At 46.1% G+C, this 27,097-nt stretch overlaps 2 protein-coding genes and 1 long non-coding RNA gene across 4 annotated transcripts in view; 2 read left to right on the top strand and 1 right to left on the bottom strand.

Annotated features, from left to right (window-relative positions):
- Skil (SKI like proto-oncogene) overlaps nucleotides 1-7,944 on the bottom strand; it is a 29,098-nt gene extending 21,154 nt beyond the window's left edge. Inside the window, exons 1-2 of one of the 2 annotated variants that reach the window (XM_041658997.1) lie at nucleotides 7,716-7,944; nucleotides 4,400-6,148 (exon numbers count right to left, since the gene is read on the bottom strand). In XM_041658997.1, coding sequence (XP_041514931.1) covers nucleotides 4,400-5,488 — 1,089 coding nt within the window. In that variant the 5' untranslated portion in view covers nucleotides 5,489-6,148; nucleotides 7,716-7,944. The remainder of the gene's footprint in view (nucleotides 1-4,399; nucleotides 6,149-7,715) is intronic. The other variant, XM_041658996.1, reaches the window with a different exon arrangement.
- LOC121452777 (basic proline-rich protein-like) lies at nucleotides 5,819-8,771 on the top strand. The gene is made up of 3 exons (XM_041659027.1): nucleotides 5,819-5,956; nucleotides 6,939-7,086; nucleotides 7,162-8,771. The coding sequence occupies exons 1-3, from the start codon at nucleotides 5,819-5,821 to the stop codon at nucleotides 8,769-8,771; spliced, it is 1,896 nt and encodes a 631-aa protein (XP_041514961.1).
- A 672-nt stretch (nucleotides 8,772-9,443) lies between these two features.
- Nucleotides 9,444-23,609, top strand: LOC121452750. Its single transcript, XR_005974918.1, has 6 exons — nucleotides 9,444-9,621; nucleotides 9,800-9,841; nucleotides 17,337-17,432; nucleotides 19,127-19,311; nucleotides 19,549-19,651; nucleotides 23,212-23,609. It is a non-coding gene; the product is annotated as an uncharacterized LOC121452750 (long non-coding RNA).
- The last annotated feature ends 3,488 nt before the right edge of the window (nucleotides 23,610-27,097 follow it).

The following is a 27,097-nucleotide window of genomic DNA, read 5'->3' as shown; positions in this document are numbered from 1 at the left end:
AAGTCACTACCAAAGAAAATGGTATACCAAACTTTGACCCAATCCAAACAAGGCTGTACTGGGCTCCATTATCCAAAACCTCAAAGTGATCAACTATCCTAGGAATGGGCATCATCTCCAAGGGAACCAATCGGCATGCCTGTTTGGGCTGCAGTCTACTAGTACAAATAATTTAAATATTTCTGCTTCTCATGAAAGACCTGTTTCATGTTTGGTAAGTGAAGATGTGTAGGAGGAATCCTCATGTATACATTAGTATTTCAGTAATCATTCAATACCATCTGATATCTCTATACAAAAGGCTTTCACATTCATTCTCTCATTTATATAAGATATAAGCTATATACATTTTAAAAGGGTAAGCCATTATTTTTTAAAAAAAAAATCCTGCTGGATGCTTTTAATCCCAGCACTCAGGAGGCAGAGGCAGGAAGATCTGAGTTTGAGGCCAGCCTGATCTACAGAGCAAGTTCCAGGACAGTCAGGGTTACACAGAGAAACCCTGTCTTGGGAAGAAAAAAAATTCCTTGGGCTAGGGAGGTTTACTACTTCAGTGGTAGAACACATGCCTAGCAAGGGCAAAGCCTTGGGTTCGACCTCAGAACTACAAAAATATATAATACCAAATATCAAAATAACGTATTTGTGTACTTCCATCATTAGGGGTATAACAAAAAACACGTTTCTCCTCTGCAAGAGAGGAGAAATGTGTTCCAGTAATCACTACAGAAACAAAAATGCCAAATTACAGAGAGTGAAACGGTTCATGTTTTCTCGGGAAGGGGTGTACTGAAGCTCAACTTAGGGCTAACACAAGCTACCTATTTTCTCTGCTATCCAGGAGAAGATACTTTTAAGTTGCTTACCTTTAGGAAATCTGTCTGCATCACAGATAACCTAAAAACCAGTACTCCCTTTGTATATAGTAAAACTATCCTATCATACTAGAGTAGATGAGTCTAACTTAGAAATCTTAATTTTAATAAACTTCAAGGGCATATACAACCTTTTAAAAATAATTTTTGTATGATATATATATATATATATATATATATGAGTGTTTGTTTGAATATTAATTATATGTCTGTTGCCTTCAACGGCCAGGAGAGGGCTTTATTTAGACCCCCTGGAACTGGAGTTATACATGGCTGTAAGCTGCCATGTGGGTGCTGGGAACCAAAGCTTCATTCTCAGTAAGAGCAACTAACGCTCTTCTCTCTCCAGCCTGGCATATACCAATTTTTAACTAGTGAATTAGAGATGACCAGTGAAGACTCACCTAAAATTCTGTGGTAAGCTAACTAAAATGACCTCTTCCTATGTGCTTGAAATAGTCGTGAGCATCATCCCTCAGGTGTATCTGCCAATGATGTACTTACTTAGCCTTGCTCTGAAAGCAGAGACTCGATCTGATTCTTATCTGTCTGAATACCAACTTAAGGCAAAAAAGAATTAGGAAAACAGTATTTTTGCCTATTAGTTATGCATTCTAAAACAGAACAACCACTTTTTAAAATAAAAAGCACATAAAAAAAAACCCTACTATCAATCTGGAAATACCCATTCTACAGTGCAAGCCAAGCATATCTAAACTTATACGCATTATTTTTCTTTTGAGACAAGGTCCTTCAATCTCCCTACATTGAAAGGATGACCCTCCTTCTTCCACTTCTCAATACAAAACCGCAGGTGCCACCCCTCCCCCACAGCTTATACAATGCTGGGGATCAAACCCAGAACTTTGTGCAGGTTAGGTAAGCTCTCTACCAACTAAACGATGTATGTATCCAGACCCATCATGCGTATCTCTGACAACCTAAGAAAGTTCCAGAATGTTTTAGTTTCTACAAAGAATAAGCTTAGTTCTAGGATAAACTCAGTGCTCTAAGAACACTTACCCCACTCATTCCTAGAATCTAAATATAGCTAACTATGCAAATTAAATATTAGCTATGCAAATAAACAACTTGTTGGTCATTACTAATGTAATTTCTGTTATTTAGAATAAGTTTCTACATTTCCAACAAGTGTCTATTTTCAGATTTCTTTTTATTCTAATCCAAAACCAATACTTTGACTACATAAATCATATCAAATTACATTGGTCACACTAAATATAATTTCCTTCATATAGAAGCTTAAAATATCCAGCACAGTCTTTGAGCTAAACAAAAGACTGATTTGCCGTTTTAAAATGAGTTTCCTCATCAATTTGGTTTGTCTGACAACCAACAACTAAAATTCCCTGAATACCCAAACACACTGTCCAACAGGACTATCTTCCCATGTAGGTACTAGCTCCTCCTACCAGGCACCAGTTAGATACACACCAGATACAAAAGACAAAAGTTCAAGTCACTTCCCTCACAGATCCTTAAAACCTACCTCTCCATGTTTAGAGGAGATTTTAAAACTGCAGTAATTACATTTTTAAAACTGCTTAAGCGCTGTTAAATACAAACCCTAATTTTTTTTTCTAAAAGGTTTGATGAAATTTTCTTAAATTCCCCTAACTTCCTTCAATTCACATAAAACTGCAAACATGGCACAAAAAACCTCCAGCAGGGCTGGAGAGATGGCTCAGTGGTTAAGAGCACTTACTGCTCTTCCAAAGGTCCTGAGTTCAATTCCCAGCAACCACATGGTGGCTCACAACCATCTGTAATGAGGTCTGGTGCCCTCTTCTGGCCTGCAGGTATACACACAGACAGAATATTGTATACATAATAAAGTAAATAAATGTTTAAAAAAAAAAAAAAACCTCCAGCAAACTCTGAGAAAAAAAAAACAACTAAAATATGGAAGACTCTCATCCCTTCCCAAAATCAAATAAAAAATATATCTATATTACTATATCCCAAGTGAAAGACAGTTTCAATTATTTCAGTAAATTTATCTTTTCAATAGAAACTCAGCCATGTTTCTCGACGGGTTTTCACCCAAGCACAGAACAGGTATTCTAAGAACACTTGTCAGGAGTAAGGGCCAGGGCAAGAGTCCCTGGCAGTAACAGGGCCAGTCAGACATGGAAGGGTAGTGGCCCTAATTAGCTAGGGCAAGAAAGAAGTATCAGAAGAAACATCCTTCATTTTCTAATACAGCCCTCTGAGCAGGAACTCCGGCACCGCACAAGCAGGGCCAGAGCAAGTTTCACACTCTGAAGTAATGGCATCAGGTCAATCCTGCTTTCACCATTAACACTGCACCTGAATAAAACTTATCTGGTGGCCGCTGGCGAGGAGTCTCAGTGCAAACTTTTGGAACCGCAGTTGAGTAAGGAAGGAAAGGTCTAAATTTAATTCTCTCCATGTTGAGCTTCAGCAGCAAACTACTGCCTTAAAAGACACTGAAGTTCAAGAGCTCAAGAACAGAACACCCAATATTAAATTATAATGTAAGCCTACCTAACTCTGCTGTGAACAACCTTGAGATTTAATAAACTTTCCTCCGTAAATAGAAAGTGATACTTCAAAGGAGAAAAATAGTGGAAAACTTAAAATGTGATCAATCTTGTCATAAGAATTTATTAAATAAAATTATACATGAAATACAGCTCCAGAGTAACTCTCAATACATTTTAAACAGTGCTAGGTATATTACATACTAATTTTAAACCAAGTAGAAAAATATATAAAATAACCACATCAAGGTTTAACACTTCAAACCTCGTCTTTCATTCAGGCATAAGATAATTAGTTATCTTAGCCTAGCAGATAGCGCTGTAGAAAAAGCTTAAGATCACTTTCCCAATAGCTTGTTATAGCAATAGTTTGTTAATCTGAAATAACCTTTATTCTGCTCCTGTGTCACAACTTTTCAAAAGCATTCCTTTCTTTTGTATTAAAAACAAAATCCTGAGCCCAGCAGTGGTGGCGCATGCCTTTAATCCCAGCACTCTCTGTGAGTTCGAAGCCAGTCTGATCTATAGAGTTCCAGGACAGCCAGAAATCCTGTCTGGAAAAAACAAAAAACCTAAATCCTGGTTACTCGTACCAAATTACTCAAATATCTTAATTTGACTTGAGTACAGACCAATCCTCACCAAACCAGTTCTAGCCAGCTGTACCATTTGTGAATGAAGACAACACAACACCTAAGTGCAAGAGTCCTTGGTGACAGGTTCAGTCAATTTGCAGGATGTGTGAAAGATTGGCCAAGAGAAACCACAACACCTCCAGGCTGAGAAGTCATTTGAAACTCAGAGGCTCTTTCTCTTACCTGTAAAATGGGAATGATCCTAGTTCTCTCAGATGAGATTATACAGGAAAAAACATTACGGGTCAAAACTTCACAAACATGAGTTAAGTCGAAGCACAGCTTCATAATACAATGCTATAGACACAGAACTAAGAAACCATTACCACTATTCAAAAATCGCTACTTAAAAAAAGAAACTTGCCTTTGATTGGGTTCTCTTTCCATTTCTCATGCTAAACTTCTCTTTCATTTCTTCTAAAATTATCTTCAGTTTTTTTTCTTCGGGTGTTCCTAGATATTTTTGGTTCACATGAAGGTAACAGTGCCACTTGGCTGACTCGAAGCCCCAGTGGCAAGTTCTCTTGTCAGGTGACCGATGAGAATGCATGACAAATGTCTGGGGTGCAAACATTCCACAGCACTCCAGACACTGGATACAGGGAGCATCAGGCTGAACATAGAACTGGGGTGCAAAGAGACCCTGACATTTGCCCAAGCATTCATGCTCTACTTCAAAGGCACTGCCAGCTTCCTTTAACTGGGCCAAAGAGTTTTTAGCAGGAAGTATGCTACCATTTTGAGGAAAGGTCCTCGGCCGCAGTAAGGCGTTGCAGAGTCTTTGCGCATCAGTCAACGTGATCAGCCCACAGGATGGGGCATTGAAGGGAAGGATTCCTAGGACTTTTAAGATGTGAAGCTGGTCTGAAGTACAACGTGAACAATATATGTAGAGCTCATCACACACTGTGTTTATTTGCTGGAGTGAAAATTCCCGGAGAACAGAATTTAAGACTTGGGGCAAACAGAGTCTCTTTTCTCCTCCAACTTGAAAACAAGAAATAGACTCCCCTTCCAAAACAGTCTGAGTGAGCTCTGTGGAGCTATCAGAAGGGATGAGAAGAGGGCCAGGAAGAACCTGAGGAGATGGAAGAGGCAGGAACACAGTCGGCGACATGCTTTCTTGGGAATAGCGAGCGGAAAATGCTGCTGGTCCACCCAAAGAGCTCTGACTACTCAGATGGAACTGTGCTAGTGTGTGCTTCAGACTGGGGTTTAAATTTAAAGTTTCAGGCATGGAAGTACAGTTTCGCTTGGCAAGCTCTCCATCGGTCTCCACCGATGCATCTCCATAGTCATCCAAATGCTCCTTCTTCACCTTGGTTAGCGCTTTTCCATTGGCATGAATGTCTGTCATCATTTTTTTCACGGGAGGGCTGCCATCATCCTCCATTCTGTTCAGTTTTTTATTTGAACCCTGAACTAAGGAGAAACTGGACTGTAGGTTTTCCATGACTACACTGGTGTTTTAAATAATTAAGTCTGCAATTGGCATGTTGTATACAGTTGCTAATTTGAAAAGAAAAGGATAATGTATACAAAAATTATGACTCCCTAGAAAATGTTTAGTTTCCAAAGATGAATTTCTTGCTCAATAAATTTGTGCAAATTGGTTTTGGTTTAGTTATACCTCAGGATAACAGAAAATACTACAAAATTTCTGATTTGCTTCTAATAAATCATAAGCAGACTTCTGAGAAAAATCTTGTTTTCTTGATTTCTTCGGATATTTGTGTTAAAATAAGACTAATTTCTCAATTCAATTTGCCTGAAGTTCGGTGCAATGGCTGCATTTGGTGGCTCTGTCTTCGAAGGGAAGCATGTGGCAAAGTTCTGCAATTACTATATACTAAAACTACACCCAAACATGAGTTACAATGATGCAATGGATTTCATTTTTGCCAAGGGCACCAAAAAAGAAGTGGGGGGGGGGGGGGGGTAACTTCACTGAAAATGGTGGTCCACTGCTCTGTGGTAAAGTCTAAACCTCTATACCAGTAACAGCCTGACTCCACCTGAACTTCTACAATTAAAATATATATATATATACTTAAAAGAAAAAACCCTGCCCGGTTATCTTCAAGGATTACAGTTCACTCTTCGTTTAATTGACCTAGAAGAGGAGAAAAGGGTGGGGAAGAGTTACAATTGAATTCGCTCCAGAGGCCAAAGGGTCAATTTAAAACCAGTTTCTCAATCTTAAACTCAGTTCACTTTACCAAAGGTAACACTCGAGTGACATTTTTCCACCTAACACCAGTCATCTAAAAGAAACTTCATTTAAGTAGGAAGCAGCCCAGAAGGTGGATAATAGCAGCATTAAATACTATCCCTCCAAATGAGGAAGAGTACACATTTAGAATACAATAAACAAAACTCAGTACCAGAGGCTTCCCAACTATGTCATTTTAATTAAAAAATAATCTTTTATCTCATTTTTAAAAGCCTGTATTTTCAGCTCTCATAAAGAACCAGATACTTGTTAATATGCCTACCATATGTAACTAAGTTAGTCTCAAGTGGATTAATTCATCTAGTCAATATAAACTACCTTTCTGAAATGAAGGGGGGAAAATTAAGCTTTCCCTTTACAAGGTTACCGAATTTGCTTAATAGAAGCCAAAAGCTGTTAAGACTCCACGCCTGGAAATCTCCATCCTAGAGCAAGACTAATCCGGGACAAAAAAGCACAAGGCAGACAGACCTCACAAAGAATGCAAATGGAGGCAGAGTGAGGGGAAAAAAGAGTCTTCCTCCACTTCCCTCCGGGGAGAAAGACCCAATAGCAGCCGATAAACGAAAACCTTGCCTTTCTAAACTCCCAGCAATTTATGTTAACACAAACCCAAAGGGTTACCGCCGAAAGCCACCTAGCCGCCGTGCCGTGACTTTCGCCACTACAGGGACACCTCAGCCCAAGGCGAGCCAAGGTAAAGGGCAGGAGGCATGACCTAGCCCAGGTGCGCCCCCAGAGCCGTGCGCCCACGCAGACACCCACCCATCTTCGACAGAAGGAGGAAGGACAGAAAAGCAGGGGACTCCGGACGTCTGGTGAGGTGAGAGGGGGCAGAGGGAAGTAGAGGGAGGAGTCCTCCCAACCCCCACCGAGACTGGGATCACCCCAAGTGCCCTCCCCACATCGCCCCACCGCGGGGGCCGCCGATGGAAATCCCCCACGCAGCCCGTCCGCGGGAAGTTCTCCGGGGTTACCTCGGCGCCCTGGGGCTGCGCCACCCCCCTCACCTACCCCGAGCCGTGGCACCCAGGGGGGCGCGGGCAGGTTGGGCGCCAAGCCCGGAAGCCCGCAAGCTCGCGTCTCCGGACGCTCAGAGCTGGAGCCAGCCCGGGGCATCCCCGCCGAGCGCAGACGGCAGGAGGATGGCGGCGAAGACCGGCGTCCAGGTCTCCCGGGTCCCGACCGCTCGGGTCAAGTGCAGCGCCATCCCCTGCCAGCCGACCCGTCCAGGGATCCGCGAGGTCTGTACCCCCGTGGGACCCCCGCCGCGCGCCCCGTGCCCACGACCCTGCCCGGGACCCCACGCATACCGGACCCTCCACCCCGGCCCTCCGCGACCCGGGAAGCTCCACGGGTTCTGAGGCCTCCCCATCACCCCCGCCGCCACCTCAGCGTCCCCAAAAGCCGCACGCCCCTCACGTCCCCTCGCGACCTGCGGCCGCACCTGTGCCCGCCGTCGCCGCCGCTCGCCGCCTTCGCTGTGCCGGCGCCGCTCCGAACCCCACACACAGCGCTACACACAGCCTCTGACGTCACCCGGCCCTCGGCCCGCCCACGTCACTGCGGAGACACGGCTTCCCGCAGACGCCGCCGCCGTCTCCGGCCGCCCGGGGGACAGCGAGGGCGGCGGGCGGAGGAGGGGAGGGAACGAAGCCAGCGGCGCCGCGCGGCCCCGCGCCAGCCAGTCCCTCGGGCGCGCGCGCCGTCTGGCCTATTGTGGCTCCTCGCGGGCTGCGCGCTCACGTCTCTCCGCCCCCCCTCCCGGGGCGCGCGCCTGGCGCCTCCGCCGCGCACGCGCGTGCGCCTGCTCTCCCCCGCCCCCTCCCCCGCGCGTGCCCCGCGCTGCTGGCCCGGCGCGCCGTCTGGGCGGCTGGCGCACGGCGCTGTCTGCGGTGCCCGGCGCAGACAGGATGTTCCCTCGGCCCCACCCCCGCCGCCCTCCTTCCTTCCTCGAGTCGCCCAGCCGGCTGTCTGGGGCCGCCCCCGCCACGCCCGCCGCCGTGTGGAGACGGGCCAGACCCGGGGGCGCCCTGGCTGCTGGGCCGCCGTTGTGGCGGGCGGGGGGGAGGGGGCAGGGCGCGGCAGGCTGCACTGTGCGCGACCCTGGCAGCTGGCGGCGCCCGGGGTCAGGCTCGGCCACCCTCCCAACCCCCCCTCCGGGCCGCAGCTGGCCGCCCGGCCCCGCCCCGGAGGTGGCCTGCGGGCGGCTCCCCGCCGCGACCCCTGGGGTGAGCCGGCCACGCAGACGCCCCCGCTCGGAGCCGGCGACCCCCGCGCCACCCCCTCCCCCCCGACCTGGCGCGCAGACGTCGCGGGGCCCCTCGCCCCCGAGGGGCCTCCCGCGGCGGCCGCCCTGCCAGCTGCCGGCGCTGAGCCCCGCCTGGTCGCGCTGGGGTGGCCTCGCCCGGTCGCCTGGCGGCCGCCATCCTCAAAGACACCACGGTTTCCGCACCGCCGAGACAGACCTGACTGCCCCAGCTGCTCTCGCCCTCCACAGTGACCCGTTCTAATTCACTGAGCGCGTCGATTGGGGTTTTCAGGTTTTTCTTTTTCTTTTCCAGAGACGATAGGAGGAGAACGATAAACCACTTTGGAGGTTTCGGCTGCCACCTCGGGCGGGCGGGCGGCAGGGGGTGGGTGGGGGGACTTCCTAGCCAACGTACCCAGGGTAGTCTGTTCGAATATTCGACTCTGTGGAGCTGGGCCGTCACATTTCGAAACACCAAGAAATCCCCTTTTCTCCACCCCACCGCAGGACCAGGAACTGAAATAGCGCAGCGAGTAGCACTGCGCAGACTTAGGGAACTCAAGCTTCGGCGGCCGCGCTCTTCCCCCAACCCCCTTTTTTCTTTTTTTTTCCGACCAGTTTTTTATTTTTACAGCTTCGGGGTTACTCATGTTTAGGTCCACATTTGCAGTTGTCCAATTGGGAGTATTTGGGGGCTCAAAGATTTTTCTCCCACCCCCCCCCAATAATCTAACAAATGTTCGCCTCATCACCGCCCCCGCCCCAGCTCCTGTCGGCCCCCATCTTCGTGCTCTCAGGTCATGCCCCTCTCCCACCTCCTACCCTCCGCTCCTTGACTGCTTGCCTGTGTGAACATGAATAATTCCACAGCACTTCCCATCTGTTATTGCCATAGAGACAGAAGCTCAGCAAAGATAATGATGTTCTGTGCAGAGCCGGTGGGGGGAGAGCAGCATCTGCGAGTCTAGGGGAATAGATGCCCTAACCGCCGGAATATTCAGAGGTCTGCCTGGACAGTCCTGAGACTAAGCATCTGGTCACCTTGCACTTGGCTCTGTATCGGGCCAGAAGAAACAAACTTAGAAAACAAGATAACTGAGAGGTGTGTGTGTGTCTGTTAAGCGATTCTGAAACTTCAATTATTTAGTAATCCTCTTACCACCTATAAAAGTTATTCCTTGCTACCATGGCCAAAGGCCTAAGAAACAAAATTAATTGGACAATACATAAACCTTTTAGAAAACCAAATACATTTTTTTCTTCTGTTCTGCTCTCTCCAGGAATCTATTTTTGAGAAAAGGAGCTTTTGTGTCTGATTTTAGGTATGTAACAGTTGAGAAACTAGTCATAGCTATGTGGCTAGAACCATCCAAAACCAAGCTTTGGGGGCATTTGCAACATTATTCTTCAATTACAAAATAAATTTCCCTTGCCCTTGAATTCCCAGCTTGGAATACAAGTGAACCTAAGCAGAGCCAGTCTGCATGACACTGCTGCAGACCGGTAGGCTTCTTCTAGACCACGTCTTTAAGACCACTTTAGGGTTCTCAGGATTATCAATAAAATGTACGAACGTAAAATTAGGGCTGTGGATGCAGCCTAGTTGATAGAGTGCTTGCCTGGCACACATCGAGTCTTGGGTTGAACCATAGCACTGCACAAACAGGTAATCCCAGCGTTCAGGAGGTGGAGGCAAGAGGATCAGAAGTTCAAAGTCATCCTCTGCTACATAGAAAGAGGCTAGTCTACACTACAAAGAGACCATATCTCCTGAAAACAAATGATGATGGTTCATTATTCCACAAAAAGATCTGGACAGAGAAAATACAGGCCTTGTGGGAAAATCATGGGGGTTGGGGAGAGAGGAAAGACAGAGAAGGCAGTACCCTGGAGCTCAGCCACCCAGCCTAACTGGATCCTTTAGCTCCTGGCTCAGGAGAAAATCCTGTCTCAAAAGCAAGGTGAAAGGGCTGTAGAGATGGCTCATCAGCGCCATCTTGTCCTTACAAAGGCCCTGAGTTTACTTATCAGCACCCACACAGTGTCTCACCTTGGTCTGTAACTCTGGCTCCAGGGCATCACTTGTCCTCTTCTGACCCGGAGCACCTAGCATACATGTGATACACATATATCCATACAGATAAAACTCTCCCAAATAAAATAAGGAGGCATGATGGCAGGCATGGCGTGGTGCTGGAGAAGCAGTTGAGAGCTTCCTCCTGATCTGCAGGCAGAGCGGGGATTACCTGGCCGGGATCTTTGAAACATCAAATCCCACCCCCAGCCACACTTCCTGTAGCAAGGCCACACCTACTAATCCTTCCAATGCTTTCAAACTGTCTGGTCCCTGGTGAGTAAGCATTCAAATGTATGAGCTGATGAGGGCCATTCTTATCCAAACCAGCACTGAAAAGACACCCACTGTCAATCCCCAGCCTCCACATGCAGGTGTATACACGTGCACCTGCACACAGGGAACATGTCCACACATGAAAGAAAAAATAAGTATCATGAGGTAATGAACATTATGGTTACACGTATTGGTAGTCTTCATCAGTGTTGAAAAATTAAGTACTGGCCAGTAAATAGCATCCTATAGATTACACTCACCTTCATGACTGCCAGCTGGAGCTGAGCCAAACACCTGTGACAGCATGCCAGTGTTCTAAGAATCCCAAGTGATGGAGAGGGGCCTCGCCCAGTGTTTGGGTCTCCCCCATTAGATAGTACAGAAAAGATCCCAAAGGCTTGGGACTAGACACCTTAGAATACCTTCATCAGTAGTTGTGGACACCTGGTGCTAGTGATCACCAAGAGTCTAGAAGCTACAAATGAGGAAGCAAGTTCTGTCCTGTTGTATTACAAACAAAGGTTAGGGTTACAAGGGTGAGGTTGGGAACCCTGAGCAAGGTAAAACAAGGCTTTTAAAGCTGGATAGGAGATGAGCAAGTGACAAGAGAAAGCACAGGATTCCAAGTCAGTGCTTGCAGGCTGCCTGGCTCCTGTATGTATGTATGCATGCATGCATGTATATATGTATTATGAAAAACATACACAAGACAGTGTCGTCATTTCACGGAGTCTCGCTTCTAATGCAGCTGTCCATACAGACTGCAGGATGGCTTCGGACAGAAAGCTCCACCTACTCCAGAATCGGTCATCGAGTAGATGAGGAGGTGACACGAGGGGACCAGTGAGAACGACAGCCTCTTCTGGTCACTGTGATGTTAGCTATCACTAGACAGTGGAGGGAAAGGCCTGTGATAAACTGCAAGCTGGCCTCGTAAGTAAGGGGAATGAGCATAGGCGGATAAGCAGCTAGACCTGTTCAAGGACACCTGCAAAGTCAGACAAGCAATGCCTGTCAGAACTAATGACCAGGAGTCCAAGATGGACAAAGCAAGTCAGAGACAGGCAGAAGAGGGCCTCAGATTGTGACCACTCCCTACCTGAGCATATGTGTGTGTCCATGATCATCTCTCAGGCTGGCTCGGGGCATGGGCTCTGTACTGGCTCAGCTTATGGTATGCTGAGCATTAACCAATCTGGATGGAAATTTTCTTTTTTTTTTTTTTAAAGATTTATTTATTCCTTATATATACAGTGTTCTGCAGGCCAGAAGGGGGCACCAGATCTTACTACAGATGGTTATGAGCCACCATGTGGTTGCTGGGAATTGAACTCAGGACCTCTGGAACAGCAGGCAGTTCTCTTAGCCACTGAGCTAGCTCTCCAGCCCTGGATGGAAATTTTCTTTGTCTAGTTTGTGCCACGAGAAGAAAAGAGCAAGCAAAAAAGCAAGCAAGCAGGAAGCAAGTGTGCACCCCTAGACAGACATCTCAATGAATTTCCTTCCCTTGCATCCCCTTAGAGCTAATCCAACCTTTTTTGGGTGGCCTTTTGAGCTGTGCTTGCTACTCAGAGCTCTGCTCTCTGCAATCTTTCTTCTTTAAGCTTCTCTCTATAATACTACCTTGTAAACTTGCTCTTCTTACTTTCTGTGAATTTCATTCTTAGACTTTGGGAGGTAAGGACTCATGCCATTGACTCAAATAAGTTTTGTGTGACCCTGAGCATTCCAGGACTCTTCACACCAGAGTAGTGCACACCTGAAGCAGAATTTCTCCTTCACACTTGAAGACAGCCCTTCATTATGACCTAATAGTTTGGGGCAAATACTTCCCCTTTGTTTTAATTTACAGATTTTTGCTTTCCTTGGCCTTTTAGCTGAGATAAAGTATGTCGCTCTTTATCAAAGCTGTAGATGAGGCTCTAAGACCAAAGGTGCTCTCCCTGAAACTTCTAGGATCTGGTGTTCAAGAACAAAAAAAAAAAAAAAAAAAAAAAAAAGGACTAGGGACACACATGGGTATTGATAGAAACAGGAAACAGTATTAAGTAAGAAAAAAGCACTCCCCAGAATGGAAGTGGGCTAGAGAGGGAGGAAACATCTTTCTAGGTCATTTGCATATATAGCACCTGCCTTCTAAGGATCCCAGGGGCTCTTGAATACCCTGTTACTCGTAGCTAGAGATTGTGCTTCCCAGCCCTACTCTGTCATTCTTTCATAATGATCTTGCTTCCTCTCCCCTCCCCCACTCTCCCACCACATTGATAATGACCTAGTAATATTAGTTTAAAGGAATATGAAGGTGAGAAAGAGTGTGATACAAGTCAGTTTTGTTTTTATAATGGTGGGGGAAGAGAAGTCAAATGTTAAAAACTGTAAACAGTGATTTGTCTTTTAAAAATGTACCTTCTAGTGCTGAGCTCCAGCACTCAGAAGGCGGAGTTCAAGGCCAGGCTGGTCTACAGGCCAGCCTAATCTACAGAGCAAGTTCCCAGGATAGCTACAGCTACACCTGTCTAGAAGAAAATTGTGTGTGTGTGTGTGTGTGTGTGTGTGTACCTCTGCTCTTTTGTAAAGAGAAGTCAACTGTAGCCTCGAATCCTTCTTGCTCCCCAACGACAGCATGTTCCATTGAAAAAACTTGTTTACAGCATCGGCAGTGCTGGAGGTCCTGCACCCTGCTCCCTTCCACCTCGTTGACTTTTCCTGTAGCGTTTCATTTACCCATGTGTCAGGACGATTTGTGAGAACGGTGCACGTTGCCTTCCACACAGCTCCCCCTCCCCTTCCCGTCCTTTTCCTTGTACAATCCTCTCTCCCATATTTGCTCAGTGCTGCCATCCTCAGCAGTGAGAAGTTCCTTCCATCACTTCCCAGGCTTTCTTCCCTGCATGGCCTCTTCCTATCTGCCAAGTCAGAACTGGATTAACAAGGCCCCGGTTCTTACTTTCATGCCTTACAAACAAACAATGAGAAAGTTAGCCTCCTCTCCCTGCACAACAGACTCCTCCCCCCTCCCAGGTTTTAACTAAACATCCTAAAACTAGAATGGAAAGAAGAGAAGACAGACAGGGAATACCCAAAAAGAGAAAGTCTTGCTAGATGTTAGACTGTTCGACTTTTTATATTTACTGTTTTATGTGTATGAGTGTTTTGCCTACAAGTCTATCTGTGCATCACTTCCAAGCCTGGCTCATGAGGAAGCCAGAAGGCGGCATCAGTACCCTGGAACTGGATTCACAAATGGTTGTGAGCAGCCTACTGGTGCTGGGGATCAAATCCAGGTTCTCGCAGAAAGAACAGCAAGTGCTCTTGATTACTGAGCCATTTCTCCAGCCTCTAAGTTCTCAATCTTTTTTTCTGGATCGAACCAAGGCCTTGCACTTGCTAGACAAGCACTCTACCACTGAGCTAAATCACTAACCATCAACTTCTCGGTTTTTAAATTGAAAAAAAAAAACAAAACTAAAAGTAGTGTAACAGTCACATTCAATATGTGTTATTATTAATTCCAGGGATTGTATGACTACTTGTGTGTGTGCATGAACATATATCTGAGATCAACCTCAGGTGTCCTTCATCAGATGCTGGTCACCTTGTTTTTTGAAACAGGGTTTCTTCATTGTCACTGCTTAGGCAAGGTTGACCGAGGGACCCTGAGCCTTCTACCTCTCCAGTACAAGGATCACAAGAACACATTACCACAACAGTGTTTGGGGGTTTTGTTGTTGCTGTTTATTTGTTTGTTTGTTTTGTTTTTAGGTGGGCTCTGGAGATCAAACTCAGGTCTTCGTGTTTGTAGGGAAAACACTTCACCGACCTAAGAATCCCCAGTCCTGAGGATAAATCAAACATTTACCCGTGATTTTTTTTATCTGAAAAAGAGGGGGATCTTAGTTGGCCCTATGGCGTTGCCACATCCCAGTACCCAACCCGTAGGCTGAGGATGGATTGGATAAGTAGCTCAAGATGCTTCACATAGTCTTCTAGATATGCGCTCGTAGTTTGCTCCTTGAACTAAAGGAAGTTGAAGGAGTTTAGGTCATCACCTGGAAACTCATCCCTCCTGGGGAGCAGAACCGGAGTTAGAACCATAGGCATTTGACCAGCACCAGGGCAGCTTCTGTCTCTCGTTCCCTCTCTTCTTGGTGGAATTCAAATAAATGATAAGGACTGATTCGTAATAGGCAAAAAGACAAATATTGAAACTCATGGGTTGGGCTCATAGTTCATAGCTTCTTAGGTTTTCTGTTGCTCTAAAGAGACGCCATGACAACAGAAACTCTTATACAGAAAAACATTTAGTTGGGATGGCTTACATTTTAGAGGTTTAGTCCACTATTGTCATGGCAGGTGACATGGCAGCATGCAGACAGGCTTGGTGCCTGGGGAAGGAGATGAGAGTTCTGCTTCTTGATCTGCAGGCAGCAGAAGCAACTGTGTGCCACGCTGAGTGTACCGAGAGCATAGAGGACCTCAAAGTCCACCCCACAGTGACCCACATCCTCCAACAAAGCCACACCTCCCAATAGTGCCACTTCCTCTGGGGCCATTTTCTTTCAAACCACCATGACAGCCCTCAGTGACGTGTCTTCTTATTACTTACAATGCACTTCTTTGTGCTTCTTTTCGTGTTTTTTCTAACTGTGTAGATGTTTACTGGGATGTAGAGATCTTGGATTCAAATAAGTGCTTGTTTGAAGGGCTAAGTTAATCTAGGTATGTGATATTTTATTTGAAAGTTTTTACAATAAAGTGATCTTCATTAAAAATTAAAATGGGCTGGAGAGATGGCTCAGTGGTTAAGAACTTTGGCTGTTCTTCCAGAGGACCTGGGTTCAATTCCCAGCAACCACATGGCAGCTTACAACTGTCTGTAACTCCAGGAGGACCCAACACCCTCACACAGACACACATTCAGGCAAAAAACAAACAACAACAAACAAAATTCACATAAAACAAAAGTAAATAAATCATTTTTAAAAAATGTAAAGTAAAATTTTTGACAGTGTCTCCCTGTGGTACCCCAGCTGGAAGGCAACTTGGTATGTAGATCAGACTGGTCTGGAACTTAAAATAACCCTTCTGCCTCTGCCTCCCAGGAACTGGAATTACAAGTGCAGACCACTATGCCTGACTTCTCAAGGCTCTGTGGGTGTTTTGTTTTGTTTTGGAAGAAATCCATCTTTGCATTTCCATTCGTTGCTGACATATTACAACTTAAAGTTTAAGAAACCATAAATTAAAAAAGTAATATTAATTGTTAACACATATATGGTGTTTCCTTCTGCTAAGTTCTATTCTGAGCACTTCACGAATGTAACGAATTTAATTGCTATGACAATCCTATGACTCTGCAGCTATTATTGCCTTTTCAACAGATCAGGATATTGGCAAAAAGTTGTTCTCTTAATTTATTTTACATCCTGGCCACAGTCCCCCCCCCCCAACTCTCCTCTCCCCACTCCTCAACACATACACACTCTGTGCCCCTCCACCCTCTCCCCTAATCCATTCCTCTGTTTCTGTTCAGAAAAAGCCAGGCTTCCCATGAGCATCAACAAAGCATGGACTATCAAGTTGCAGTAAGACTAAGCTCCTCCCCTTGTATTATGGGGACAAGGCAATCCAGTGTGAGGAATAGGGTCCCCAAAGCCTGCCAAAGCATCAGGGACAGCAGGTAGACCACAACCATCACATACATGTTAAGGGCCTACATCAGCCCCAGGCAGGCTCCCTGGTGGTTGGTTCAGACTCTTTGAGCACCTATGAACCAGATTAGTTGATTCTGTGGGTTTTCTTGTGATGTTCTTGACTCCTTTGGCTCCTACAGAGTCCTCCTCCCTCTCTTCTGCAGGATTCCCCGGGTTCGGCACCCCCGTATTTGACTGTGGATCTCTGTGGGCTCTGTGGGTCTCCGTGGGTCCCTATAGACCTCTGTGGTCCCTGAAGTTCAATAGATTCTTACCCTTGAATATGAGAATGGTTGATCCTTTCTTCTCAAATCGGAATTATAGGCAGGATAAATTTGGTGATATTTTTAAAACTAATACAGAGATGGCAAGATGACTCGGGATAAAGACACTTGCCATGCTCACCCTGAGTCCGGTACCTGGAACCCATGTAAGGTCGAAGGGGGACCAGCTTCACAGGCTGTGCTCTGACTTCTCACGTGTGCCCTGGCACACACATCCACACACACACCATCCATTCACATAATCATATGTTAATATTTGAAAGGACATGGAACTCTGCTCTATGATTTGAGGGTCACTAAGAGTCTGTGTCTCACTGCATTCTGACACATGTCAGATGACCCAGAAGACAAGTCAGTTTCATTGATATACATAGACTAAACTGAAAAAATGTGTTTATTAGGAGGAAATAAGTATTGTTGACATTAATTTTTTTTACTAGTCTCTAACTAGACTAACTGGCCTTTTTTGTTTTTATTTTTGATTTTCAAGGCACGGTTTCTCTGTGTAATAACCTTGGCTGTCCCTGAACCTGTTCTATAGAGCTCGAAATGACAGAAATCTGCCTCCCAAGTGCTGGGATTAAAGGTACGTGTCACCACACCTGGCTCAAGGTAGGCCATTTTGTCCTCACTTGCTCGGTGAGGAAACTGATGTTCTGAGTCTTTGCTGTCGTTTGCTGCCTATATCAGATTAATTAGTCACCTAGCAGCAGAGTCCTATGTAATGGAACACAAGATAAGGAAACTTCCATCAAAGGAGGCTAGAGAGACACATATACAACTCAGTAAAGGACCAGGTCACCAAGTGACTGGGTGAGCACTGTGGTCACCTCCCATGGGCTTCTCTCCCCAAGCCCCACTTCTTATCGGGTCCCTTTTCCTCATGAGCCACACAGACATAAACAACAGAACTTCATCCAGCTCAGGCTGACCTGTCCTCCGTCATGTGATCCAGAGCAAGGCTGCACACCTAAGCCACCCTAGGGCAATTGGCACCTCGCCAGACGTGTTTGGCAGGAACACCGACAGACAAACGCAGCCTCAGCCCAGTTGGTATGTTGAGTGGAGGAAATAAAATCGCAGGAACTTTGCGCGGCCATGCTCTCTGCTGTGGAAAAGGTAAGGTGGAAAAGTAGTAAGCCAATTTGCCAAATGTACCAAATGAGGCAGATTCAGGACGGAAAAGGGTAAAATGGGTGTCCATTAAGTGTAAATGTATCATTTACTACAGAGGGGGAGCTGATTTCATGCCCTTGGTTGTTTCTGCTTCCTCAAAGTGGACCAAAGTGACTTTCTGATATCTGTATTCTGCAGCATCCTTAGTAATGAAGGGGCCAGAATCCAAGAAAGACCTGGAGGGCAGGGGTCATGATAGAGACAATGCTGTCTGCTCCTCCTCCCAACCAGCACTGGGGACCAATGCAGGGTCTGCAGCATGCTGACAAGCATGCCTGCCCGTGGCTATGCTCCAGCAGTGCTGCTTGCTTCTTAGCACAGACAGAACCCACTAGCAGTGGAAGAGCTGTGCTGTGCAAATAGAGCTCCTTCCGTTTAAAAGAATCACGCACTCAAGTGTCCCACGCCACACAAGGGTCAGCAGCTCGGTGGGCAGCACAGTGCACAGGCCCCACCGTCAGTGCAGGAGACGCCTACATCTAAGAAGAGGCATGAGGGCCAGAGGGAGAGCTCGAAGCCAAACACGCTTGCTGCTCTTGCGGAGGACTGAGTTCGGGTCCCACCACCCATACTGGGTGACTCACAACTGCCTGCCACTGCTCAGCTCCAGCTCTGATGGTCTCCTCTGGCGTCCACGGTCACCTGCATGCCTGTGAACATATGTACAAACAGACATACACCAAAATAAAAATAAAACCTTGTAAAAATAAAAGGGACACAAATATCCTGAAATATTTTATATTCTGTGCCAAAGGCAAAAGAAATGGGGTGTTGTGTTTTTGAGCATCTTTTGATTTTCTTTGAAAAGTGGGAGTTACAGAACCCACTACGGGGTAGCTGTGCACTAACTGACCGAGGACCCCAAACTCTTACTCTGTGCATAACTTAGGAAATGAATAATGTGGGGGTCCTGGGCTTGTGCCCTCCAAACCCATGGTGGAGTTCCTAGCCTATTGGGAGGATTGGGAGGTACTAAAAACCCTGCAGTGTCTATGGGACCTTTGGGAGGGGGTCTAGGCTTAAGTTTGAGTACTGATGGCTTCATAAGACAAGAGGAAGGAACCAGGAAACACAATCTATGTCCTCTCGTCTCTTCCCATGTAGAGAACTCTGCCATCAAGAAGGCTATCTTCTCAACCGGATGCTCTTGGCCGGAATATGAGACAAAAGAGATATATCACCCTCCCCCATACTTCCCCTCCCCCTGGCCGAGAGTTTGCTTTGTGGACCAGGCTGGTCTCAAACCTGCGGCAGTTCTTGTGCCTCCTGCTCCCGAGTGCTGGAATTAGGTGTGTATTATCACGTTCAGCTAAAAACCCTTTTTCTTTAAGACGTTCCCAGCCTGTGGTATTGTGTTATTAGTAACGGGGTATGAACTGATAGAGATGGCTTTCTAAGAATTACTAGCAAAACCAACAAAAAGGAAGAGAAAAGCGGTAAAGTAAAAGAGAGAAAAAGGGAGGGGGAGAGGGAGAGAGAGAGAAGGTATGGGGTGGGGGTAAAGTCACTTTTCTGTTTACGTGCAGGCACAGGTGTGGAGGCCAGAGATCGACCTCAGGTGTGGTTCCTCCGGCGCCATAGGAGCTCGCTTTTTGAGACGGGATCCCCTGCTGATCGGAAACTTGCACAGTAGGCTATCCTGACTGGCCAGGAGGCCCTAGTGATTTCCTCTCTCCCCTCCCCAGCCCTGGGATTACAAATAAGCCCTCCCCTGCCCAGCTTTTTTATATGAGTTCTAGGCTTCAGACTCATACTTATGTAGCAGGCATTCTCTCATGGGCCCTGCGAAACCACTTTAAAGAAATAAAATTATTTTCTTCTCAGAGTGAAATTTAACTCATTGTTTTAACAAATTCACAAAATGAACGTGCCCCTCAGAAGGCATAGTTCAGTCTGCAAGGCCAGGAATGTCATCTCAACTGTGGAAATCCAAGAAGCAAGCCCAGTTTCCTCAGAAAGCAAATTGTGTATTTGACTTCCCTTATTCTAACTTGCCCACAAAGCAGCTTTCTTGTTGTAACGGGGCTTCCCAAACCACTTGTGTGTGAGGAGATTCCACATTAATGCAAATGTTCTAGCTCCTTTGCTAACTGTAAACAAATCCGTGACGTGAGGCTTATGTGTTCACAGTGCTATGAGTTTGGTTAACGTGAACCTCGTCACAGAGCAGATTCAATCTTGTTTGTTGACAAAAATCGGGTGTTCAAATCTACAAGGCAATAAGCCAGGTCCTAATTAACTCCTAGAATTCCGGCTCCATCAGGCCCTTGGCAGATGCCCAAAGACCTCCCCACCAACTCCCTGACCTGTCTCAGGGACATATGCTCAAATTAGTGTTTCCTAATAAAGCAGCAGGAAGGGAAACGAGATTCTAGATGTATTCTAGAAGGTCCTAATGAGAGCATAACAACAGAGAGGGATGGTCAGATCCATGCGTTCACTACAATGGATGGCACCGTGTGCATCCCAGATACTCAGGAGGCTAAGACTGAGACTTGCTGAGCCCAGACACGTGAGGCCAGCTGGGTTAACATAGCTTTAACCAGAAGAAGGCAGAAGAGGAGAAGGGGAGGAGGGAGAAAGAGGAAGGAACCTTCCTGGATCAGCAGCAGCGGGGAAACGCTGGGGAACAAGCCCCTCAACCTTCGTAAGGAAAGTGTTTGCTGAAACCTTACTTGCTGATAGAGTCGGAGAGCCCATGTTTTAGGTGTGTGTGTGCGCGTATGTGGAAGCTAGATGAAAATGTCAGGAGCAGGCCACCTTGAATCTCTGAGACCGCTTTGGATGCACCAAGCAGGCAGTGAGCCTCTCTCTCCAGCCTGCGTCACTATATCCTCCTTTAAAAAACAAAACAAAATAAACAAACAAACAAACAAAAAACTGGAGTCTGGAAATAGAACTCAAGTTCTCACGCTTGGAAGGCAAGTACTCTCCCGACTGAACAAACTTCTCAGGCCCATTTTAAATATTTTGAAACTCACTATGTTGCCCAGGCTGGCCACAAACTCCTGAGCTCCTCTCCCAGACCTCAGCTTCCTGAGTAGCAGAGAGAACAGGTGTGCACAACCACACCCAGCTAAAACCCGATGTTTTTAAATAGAGTGTTTCATCTAGATGTCCTCCCACTCCACCCCTACAAAAACACCTATCGAGTTTCCAATGCAACATCTTTCAAAATGTGATTTTCCCAGAATCCCTCAAGGAACACATTAAAAATATGAATTTCTAACCGGGCATTGATGGCACACACCTTTAATCCCAGCACTTGGGAGGCAGAGGCAGGCAGATCTCTATGAGTTAGAGGCCAGCCTGGTCTACGAAAGCTAGTGTCTGGACAGGCTCCCAAGCTACAGAGAAACCTGTCTTGGGGGGGGGCGGGGGTGGACAAATACAAACAAACAAAAAATGAATTCCTAGCATGTCAGAACTTCCAGATTAGAACCTCCGGGGTCAAGACGCCAGAATCCACCCTTCTAGTTAGCTCCAGGTACCTTTCTGCCCCTAAACTGGAGAGACTCAGCACTAAGTGAAGGGTAAAGAAAAGGCAGAGAACCTTCTCTTCCTGCAGTCAGCTGCAGCAGGCCTAAGCACAGGCCCTGCAGACAGAGCCAGACTTACCTGAGGGTATAGGCAGCTCTACCTCCCGCTTCTGCTGAAGTTAAGTCGCCCCAACAGCAATCTGTTACACTTGTTCGCAGAACTGGGAAGTTAAGTCAAAAGAGAATATTCATTCTCCCCTTCTACACTAGCTTACCTCCCTCACAGCAGCCGAGCTGCCCCAACCTTTTCTTGGAGTAGAAATGTTCCAGAGATATGAATATTTCCCCAGATAATATTGAAACTCTTTTCTAAACAAGTCCATAGAAAAATAAAGAACTAGCGGAGAGTGTGGTGGTGCACGCCTTTAATCTGGAGGCAGAGGCAGGTGAATCTCTTGAGTTTGAGGCCAGCCTGGTCTACAGAGTGAGTTCCAAGACAGCCAGGGTTACACAGGGAAACCCGTCTCAAAAAACCAAAACTAAAGTAAACATAAAAAAAGTGTTCAAGCTAAGCTAAGCATAAAAAGATAAGAATAGAACAAAATTGTGGGGTTCAACCACAGGTGTGACGTGATCATCAAAGCGGCACTCTTGGGCTGTGGTGTATTTGCCTAGCAAAGTGACACCTGGGTTTGACCTTAGCATAGAAAAGAGGGGGAGAAAGGAAAGGTAAAACTTTTATTTCCTGGGGCTGGAGACATGGCTCAGCGGTTAAGGGCATTGCCTCTCTTCCAAAGGTCCTGAGTTCAATTCCCAGCAACCACATGGTGGCTCACAACCATCTGTAATGAGGTCTGGTGCCCTCTTCTGGCCTGAAGAATACACATAGAAAGAATATTATATATATAATAAATAAATAAATATTAAAAAAAAAACCCTTTTATTTCCTATGTGTTTTCTAACATGGAAAAAAGGAATATCATATTCATATTGTTGTTTGGCAAGTGAAATGTGAATAGAAAAATCAAGGAAACATAAGGGCTGGGTAGATATCTCAGTGGGTAAGAGTGGTTTTCTGTGCACATACAAGGGTCTGAGTTCTGATCTCAGCACCGTCTAAAATCTCAGATGTGGCCACTCACATCTCTGTAAACCCAGGGCTGGGTGATGGGGACAGGAGGGTCAGTGGGGCTTTTGGCTACCTCCAGGTTCAGTCTCAAAGGGATGAAATGGAGAGTGACCAAGCACAATACAGACTTCTTATCTGACTTCTGTGTCTGTACACACGTGTATACACCGCATGCATACATGCACTCACATAAACCGATCACTTAATACGAAAAAAATCTTGCTAATAATAAATCAGCATTTTCCCATCCCCGTTGACTCGGTAGTTTTAGAATTCATTTGAACAAAGTTAGTGGACAAGTAACACTGGCATGATTTCCCACACAGAAAATCAGAGATGTCCTCATACAAAACACATCACTCTCAATGTTCGAAACCCCTCCTCTAACAGAAACCACCCTGACCATAGTCTCTTGCTGAGTAAAGAATGACATCCTGAGCCATAGGATGACCAGCCTGCACTTTTTCTGACCCAGAAAGCCTGGCTAAATGGCTGTGTTCAGCCAACCAGACTTCCTCTTAATGAGCTAATCATGAAAGACAGTTAACTGGAATTGGTCTCTCCTTTCTTTCTCTACGCAGGTGCGTGTTTATATGAGTCTGCACTCTTGTGGGTACCCATGTGAGCATATGCACTTAAAGGCCAGAGGTCAACTTCAGCATCATTCTTCAGGAGCTGGGCAGGGCTGGCTGCCCAGGGAGCCCGGGGAGCCACCTGTCTCCTACTCTCCAGTGGTGAGACCCCAAGTCCTGACATTTGTATATGGGTGCTGGGCGTGGAACCCCATCCTCACACTTGTTTTAGCGTGCACGTCACCCATCAAGCCGTCTCCCTAACCTGAAACATACCTTTTTAATAAATAATTTGTATATTTACTAATGTACAAGTAAAAATACTCACCCAGTTAGTAAAATAGTTACTTGTAAGTGTGCCTACTATGTGTGTAAAATTTACCAAGGAAAGTATTAAAAGCACTGTCCTTTTACCCATCCACCTCTCCGTCTCCATTAGCATTGGTGTGTGCTCAGCCTATGCGTTTGATGGACAGTATGGGACATGGTGGGATGATGAGGTCTTCTACTCATGAGGTTAACTGTCCTGGATTTTTAGATTCACTCAAACTGGCCTCTGTAGGAAATGAATGTTGGTTCTGTACTCAAATCAGAAGCTAGGTCGCTAGTGAACAGACTTCTTTGCACAGGTAATATAGATTTTGAAGAAACCACATGGGCTCATTAAAAGTTAATAAAAATGTGAAATTAATACCCTGAACTTCCTTCAGCCAGCTTGTTGATTTTGAAAAAATCAGCCTGTCAAACAAAGCTCTATATAATGTTTACTTCATGTGTTTCGGTACCCCTCTCTTGAAGGGACAAGGGACAGGCGTTCAGTGTTCAATATTTAAATATCTGACATATTCAAAAATAGAAAGAATAAACACTATGCCGCCATAATTTTAAGAACGTGGAGAACTTGCTAATGGATGTTAACATTTACTTAGCTGTAAACACTTGTCTGTGTTGAGGAACCCTCCCAGAGCCATTCATGAAATACACACAGTAGAGATCACACCCAGCCAAAGTAAATAGAAAAGAAGTGTCCAGCTCCCAGCCGGCCTCTGCGGCCTCACCCGCGGTGCCACACCTGCTCAGGGCCCCTTGAGACCTCTTCCTTTCCTTGAAGCTCCTCTGCTGTCCCTCTCCAAGTCTGTCTGGCTTCCAGAAAATACCAGCTACCAGAAACATGCCATTGGTCAGCTGTGTCAGACCTCTGCCTTCTGGATTGGCGTGTGTGTGTGTGTGTGTGTGTGTGTGTCTGTCTGTCTGTCTGTCTGTCTGTGTGCCACGGGATTGGGCATGAGGGTGGGAGTAAAGCCAAAATCAATATCAAATATTTTCCCCAATCACTTCTCCAATGTTTGTTCGTTTGTTTGTTTTTCAGACAGGGTCTCACTATGTAACCCTTGCTGGTAGAACTCTCTCTGTAGATCAGGCCTGCTTCCAACACGTGGACATCCTCTTGCCTCTGCCTTCTTGTAGGGTAAAAGATCCAAGCCCATTTCCAGGTTTGAAAATCTACCAAAACACACCAATCCTTGAGCACAAAATGCCATCAATCCCCGGATTTGGCCTGAAACCTCACCAATCCTCATCCTGGAAATCTTCACCCAGGAAAACCCCTCCCCAACAAAAACCCTGTATAAATAAGCCTGCCTTTTGCTAAATTCTCTGCGGCTTCTCCCCAGCAGAGGCAACTACCCTCCTGTGTCTTTCCTGATGAATCTCTTGTGGGAGGTTTGGTGTGCAGTGTGACTTTGTGGTATCCCTTGGCTCCCGACTGCCAGGATACCTTTCCCCTCAGAACTGTGACACAGAGGAGAAACCTGTCTCTTCAGAGCTGCAACCCTCCCATTGAGGAAGCCTTTCCCGAGAACTGCAACACTTACACTCCTGAGTACTGGGTTAAAAGTGCGTGCCACCATGTGCACCCCACCTTACTGTAGCCCTGACTGTCAAGTTGGAGACTAAGCTGGCCTCGAACTCACAGAGTTCTGCCTGCCTCTGCCTCTTCCTCCAAGTGCTAGGATTAAAGACATGGGCCACCACACCGAGCTTCACCTTACTTTAAAGACATATTTCACTGAACCTTAAACTCACTGGTCCCAGGAATCCTCCTGTTTCTCTCTCCTCAGTGTTGGGCTTGCAGACACTCGCCTTGGGGCCCAACTTCTTTTACATGTGTTCCGGGGAAATGATTTTGGGGCCTGACACTTTTGTGGCAGGAACTTCACCCACTGAACCAGCTCCCCAGACCTTGCTTTTGAAATCGTAGCGGGCACCTTTGTGGGGAACGATATTTGATTCATCAAGGATGTCCTGAAGAAAGGCCAGCCACTCATCTGGGCTGGAGTCTTTTCTTAGACCATGGAAGAGGTTCATACACAAAGCAAAGAGAGCTCCCACCTGAAGAGGATCCTGTCTGGGGAGGGGTTTCTAATAAAGAGCTGCGTATGATTGTTGGTTGAGAGTCCTCGGTATTCCCTTCATAAAGGCTTGTGGGAATGGTTTGTTTGTTTGTTTTTTGTGGGGGTGGGGACAGTTACTTTGTTTCTGTCCTACAGGTCTAGATGATTGCGACTAAGCTTTTCTCCAAAGTTCCTTAGCTCTGTTGTTCCTTTCATAGACCATCTCCCAGCAACAGTTAGATGTTGTTTCTACCCAGGGATGGTTGTATTTCCTAAAAATAAGTTTTCCATTGCTCATTTCTTCCACAAAGAGGAAAGAGGAAAGGGAGGCAGGAGAGAGACGTCCAAGGCAGAAGGAAAAGACTGGAAATGGTAGCTAATGTATTATTTATTGGTCCCTCTTACATGTGAATGTAAGGACAATGTCCACCTTGTAAACACTAAGAAAATTTTCAGGGCTGGGGGTGGGGATCTCTCAAGAATGTCAAAGGAAGGCTTGTGGTACAAGAGTCTCAGAAAGAAACAAGACAAGGTCTCACTGCATCCTTTCATGTTCTCCATACAATATAGTGAGATAATCTGGTCAAAGTCACTTCAGGGTGGGGGGTCATAAAGAGACTTGTAACTGGAACCAACCGGAAAGTCTGCAGGCTCTCGGTGGCCTAGTGCAACCTGTTTTTCTTCAGTTATATGTGGTACTGGACCTGAATTCTGTCTGTGTCCCGATATTTAAACCACCAAAGACTCTGATTGGATCCAAATGTAGCTCGCTATATCAGGCCATTGCTATGTCAGACTCCCAGACTCTGGGTGACCCCTTGCCTGACCTGTTGGAATAGCAGAGTTTGTCATGGAGTAGCACGACAAGCCCTTCAGTGCAGAGCCGAGGGTGTGGGTCAGCAATGCAGCATTGGCCATTGCCTAAACCTGTGCAGAGCCCTGGTTTTGACCCCCAGCAAGGCAATAAAACGTTTTTTAAAAGGAGTTTCTCCAGGGGGGATACACTGGACGCGTCTGTTTACTGTGAAGGAACGAGACAGAAAAGAAAAGAATCCCTCCCGTTTAAACCTTTAGGGTGCCTTGCAGCGCTGGAGTGAGTCAGTTCTCAGCTTTGCGACATCTCAGACTTACCACTCTGAGCATCAAGACTGTGTATAGAAAGAGGGGAATGTGTGGAGGCTTTTTAAGTTGTTTTGTGTAGTTCTTCAGGTTGCTGTGGTATAAAAATCTGCCAGAGAAAATTCTCCAAAACCATATCTTCCATGGGACTTGGTCCAGTTCCTTTACATGGTAGTCTCGAGAAGATATTTAGCTGGGCGGTGGTGGCACACACCTTTAATCCCAGCACTCAGGAGGCAGAGGCAGGCAGATCTCTGTGAGTCTGAGGTCAGCCTGGTCTACAGAGTGAGTTCCAGGACAGGCTCCAAAGCTATGAAGAAACCCTGTCTCAAACCTCCCATTCAAAAAAAAAAAAGATATTTAGTCTTGATAATACAAAATTT

The sequence above is a fragment of the Microtus oregoni genome, unplaced genomic scaffold, assembly GCF_018167655.1.
Source record: "Microtus oregoni isolate MIOR12 unplaced genomic scaffold, Mior012 000010F_ref0000083, whole genome shotgun sequence".
NCBI classification, from domain to species: Eukaryota; Metazoa; Chordata; class Mammalia; order Rodentia; family Cricetidae; genus Microtus; species Microtus oregoni.
The sequence above is the reverse complement of the archived record's forward strand: the minus strand, read 5'-3'. Positions and strand labels throughout refer to the sequence as shown.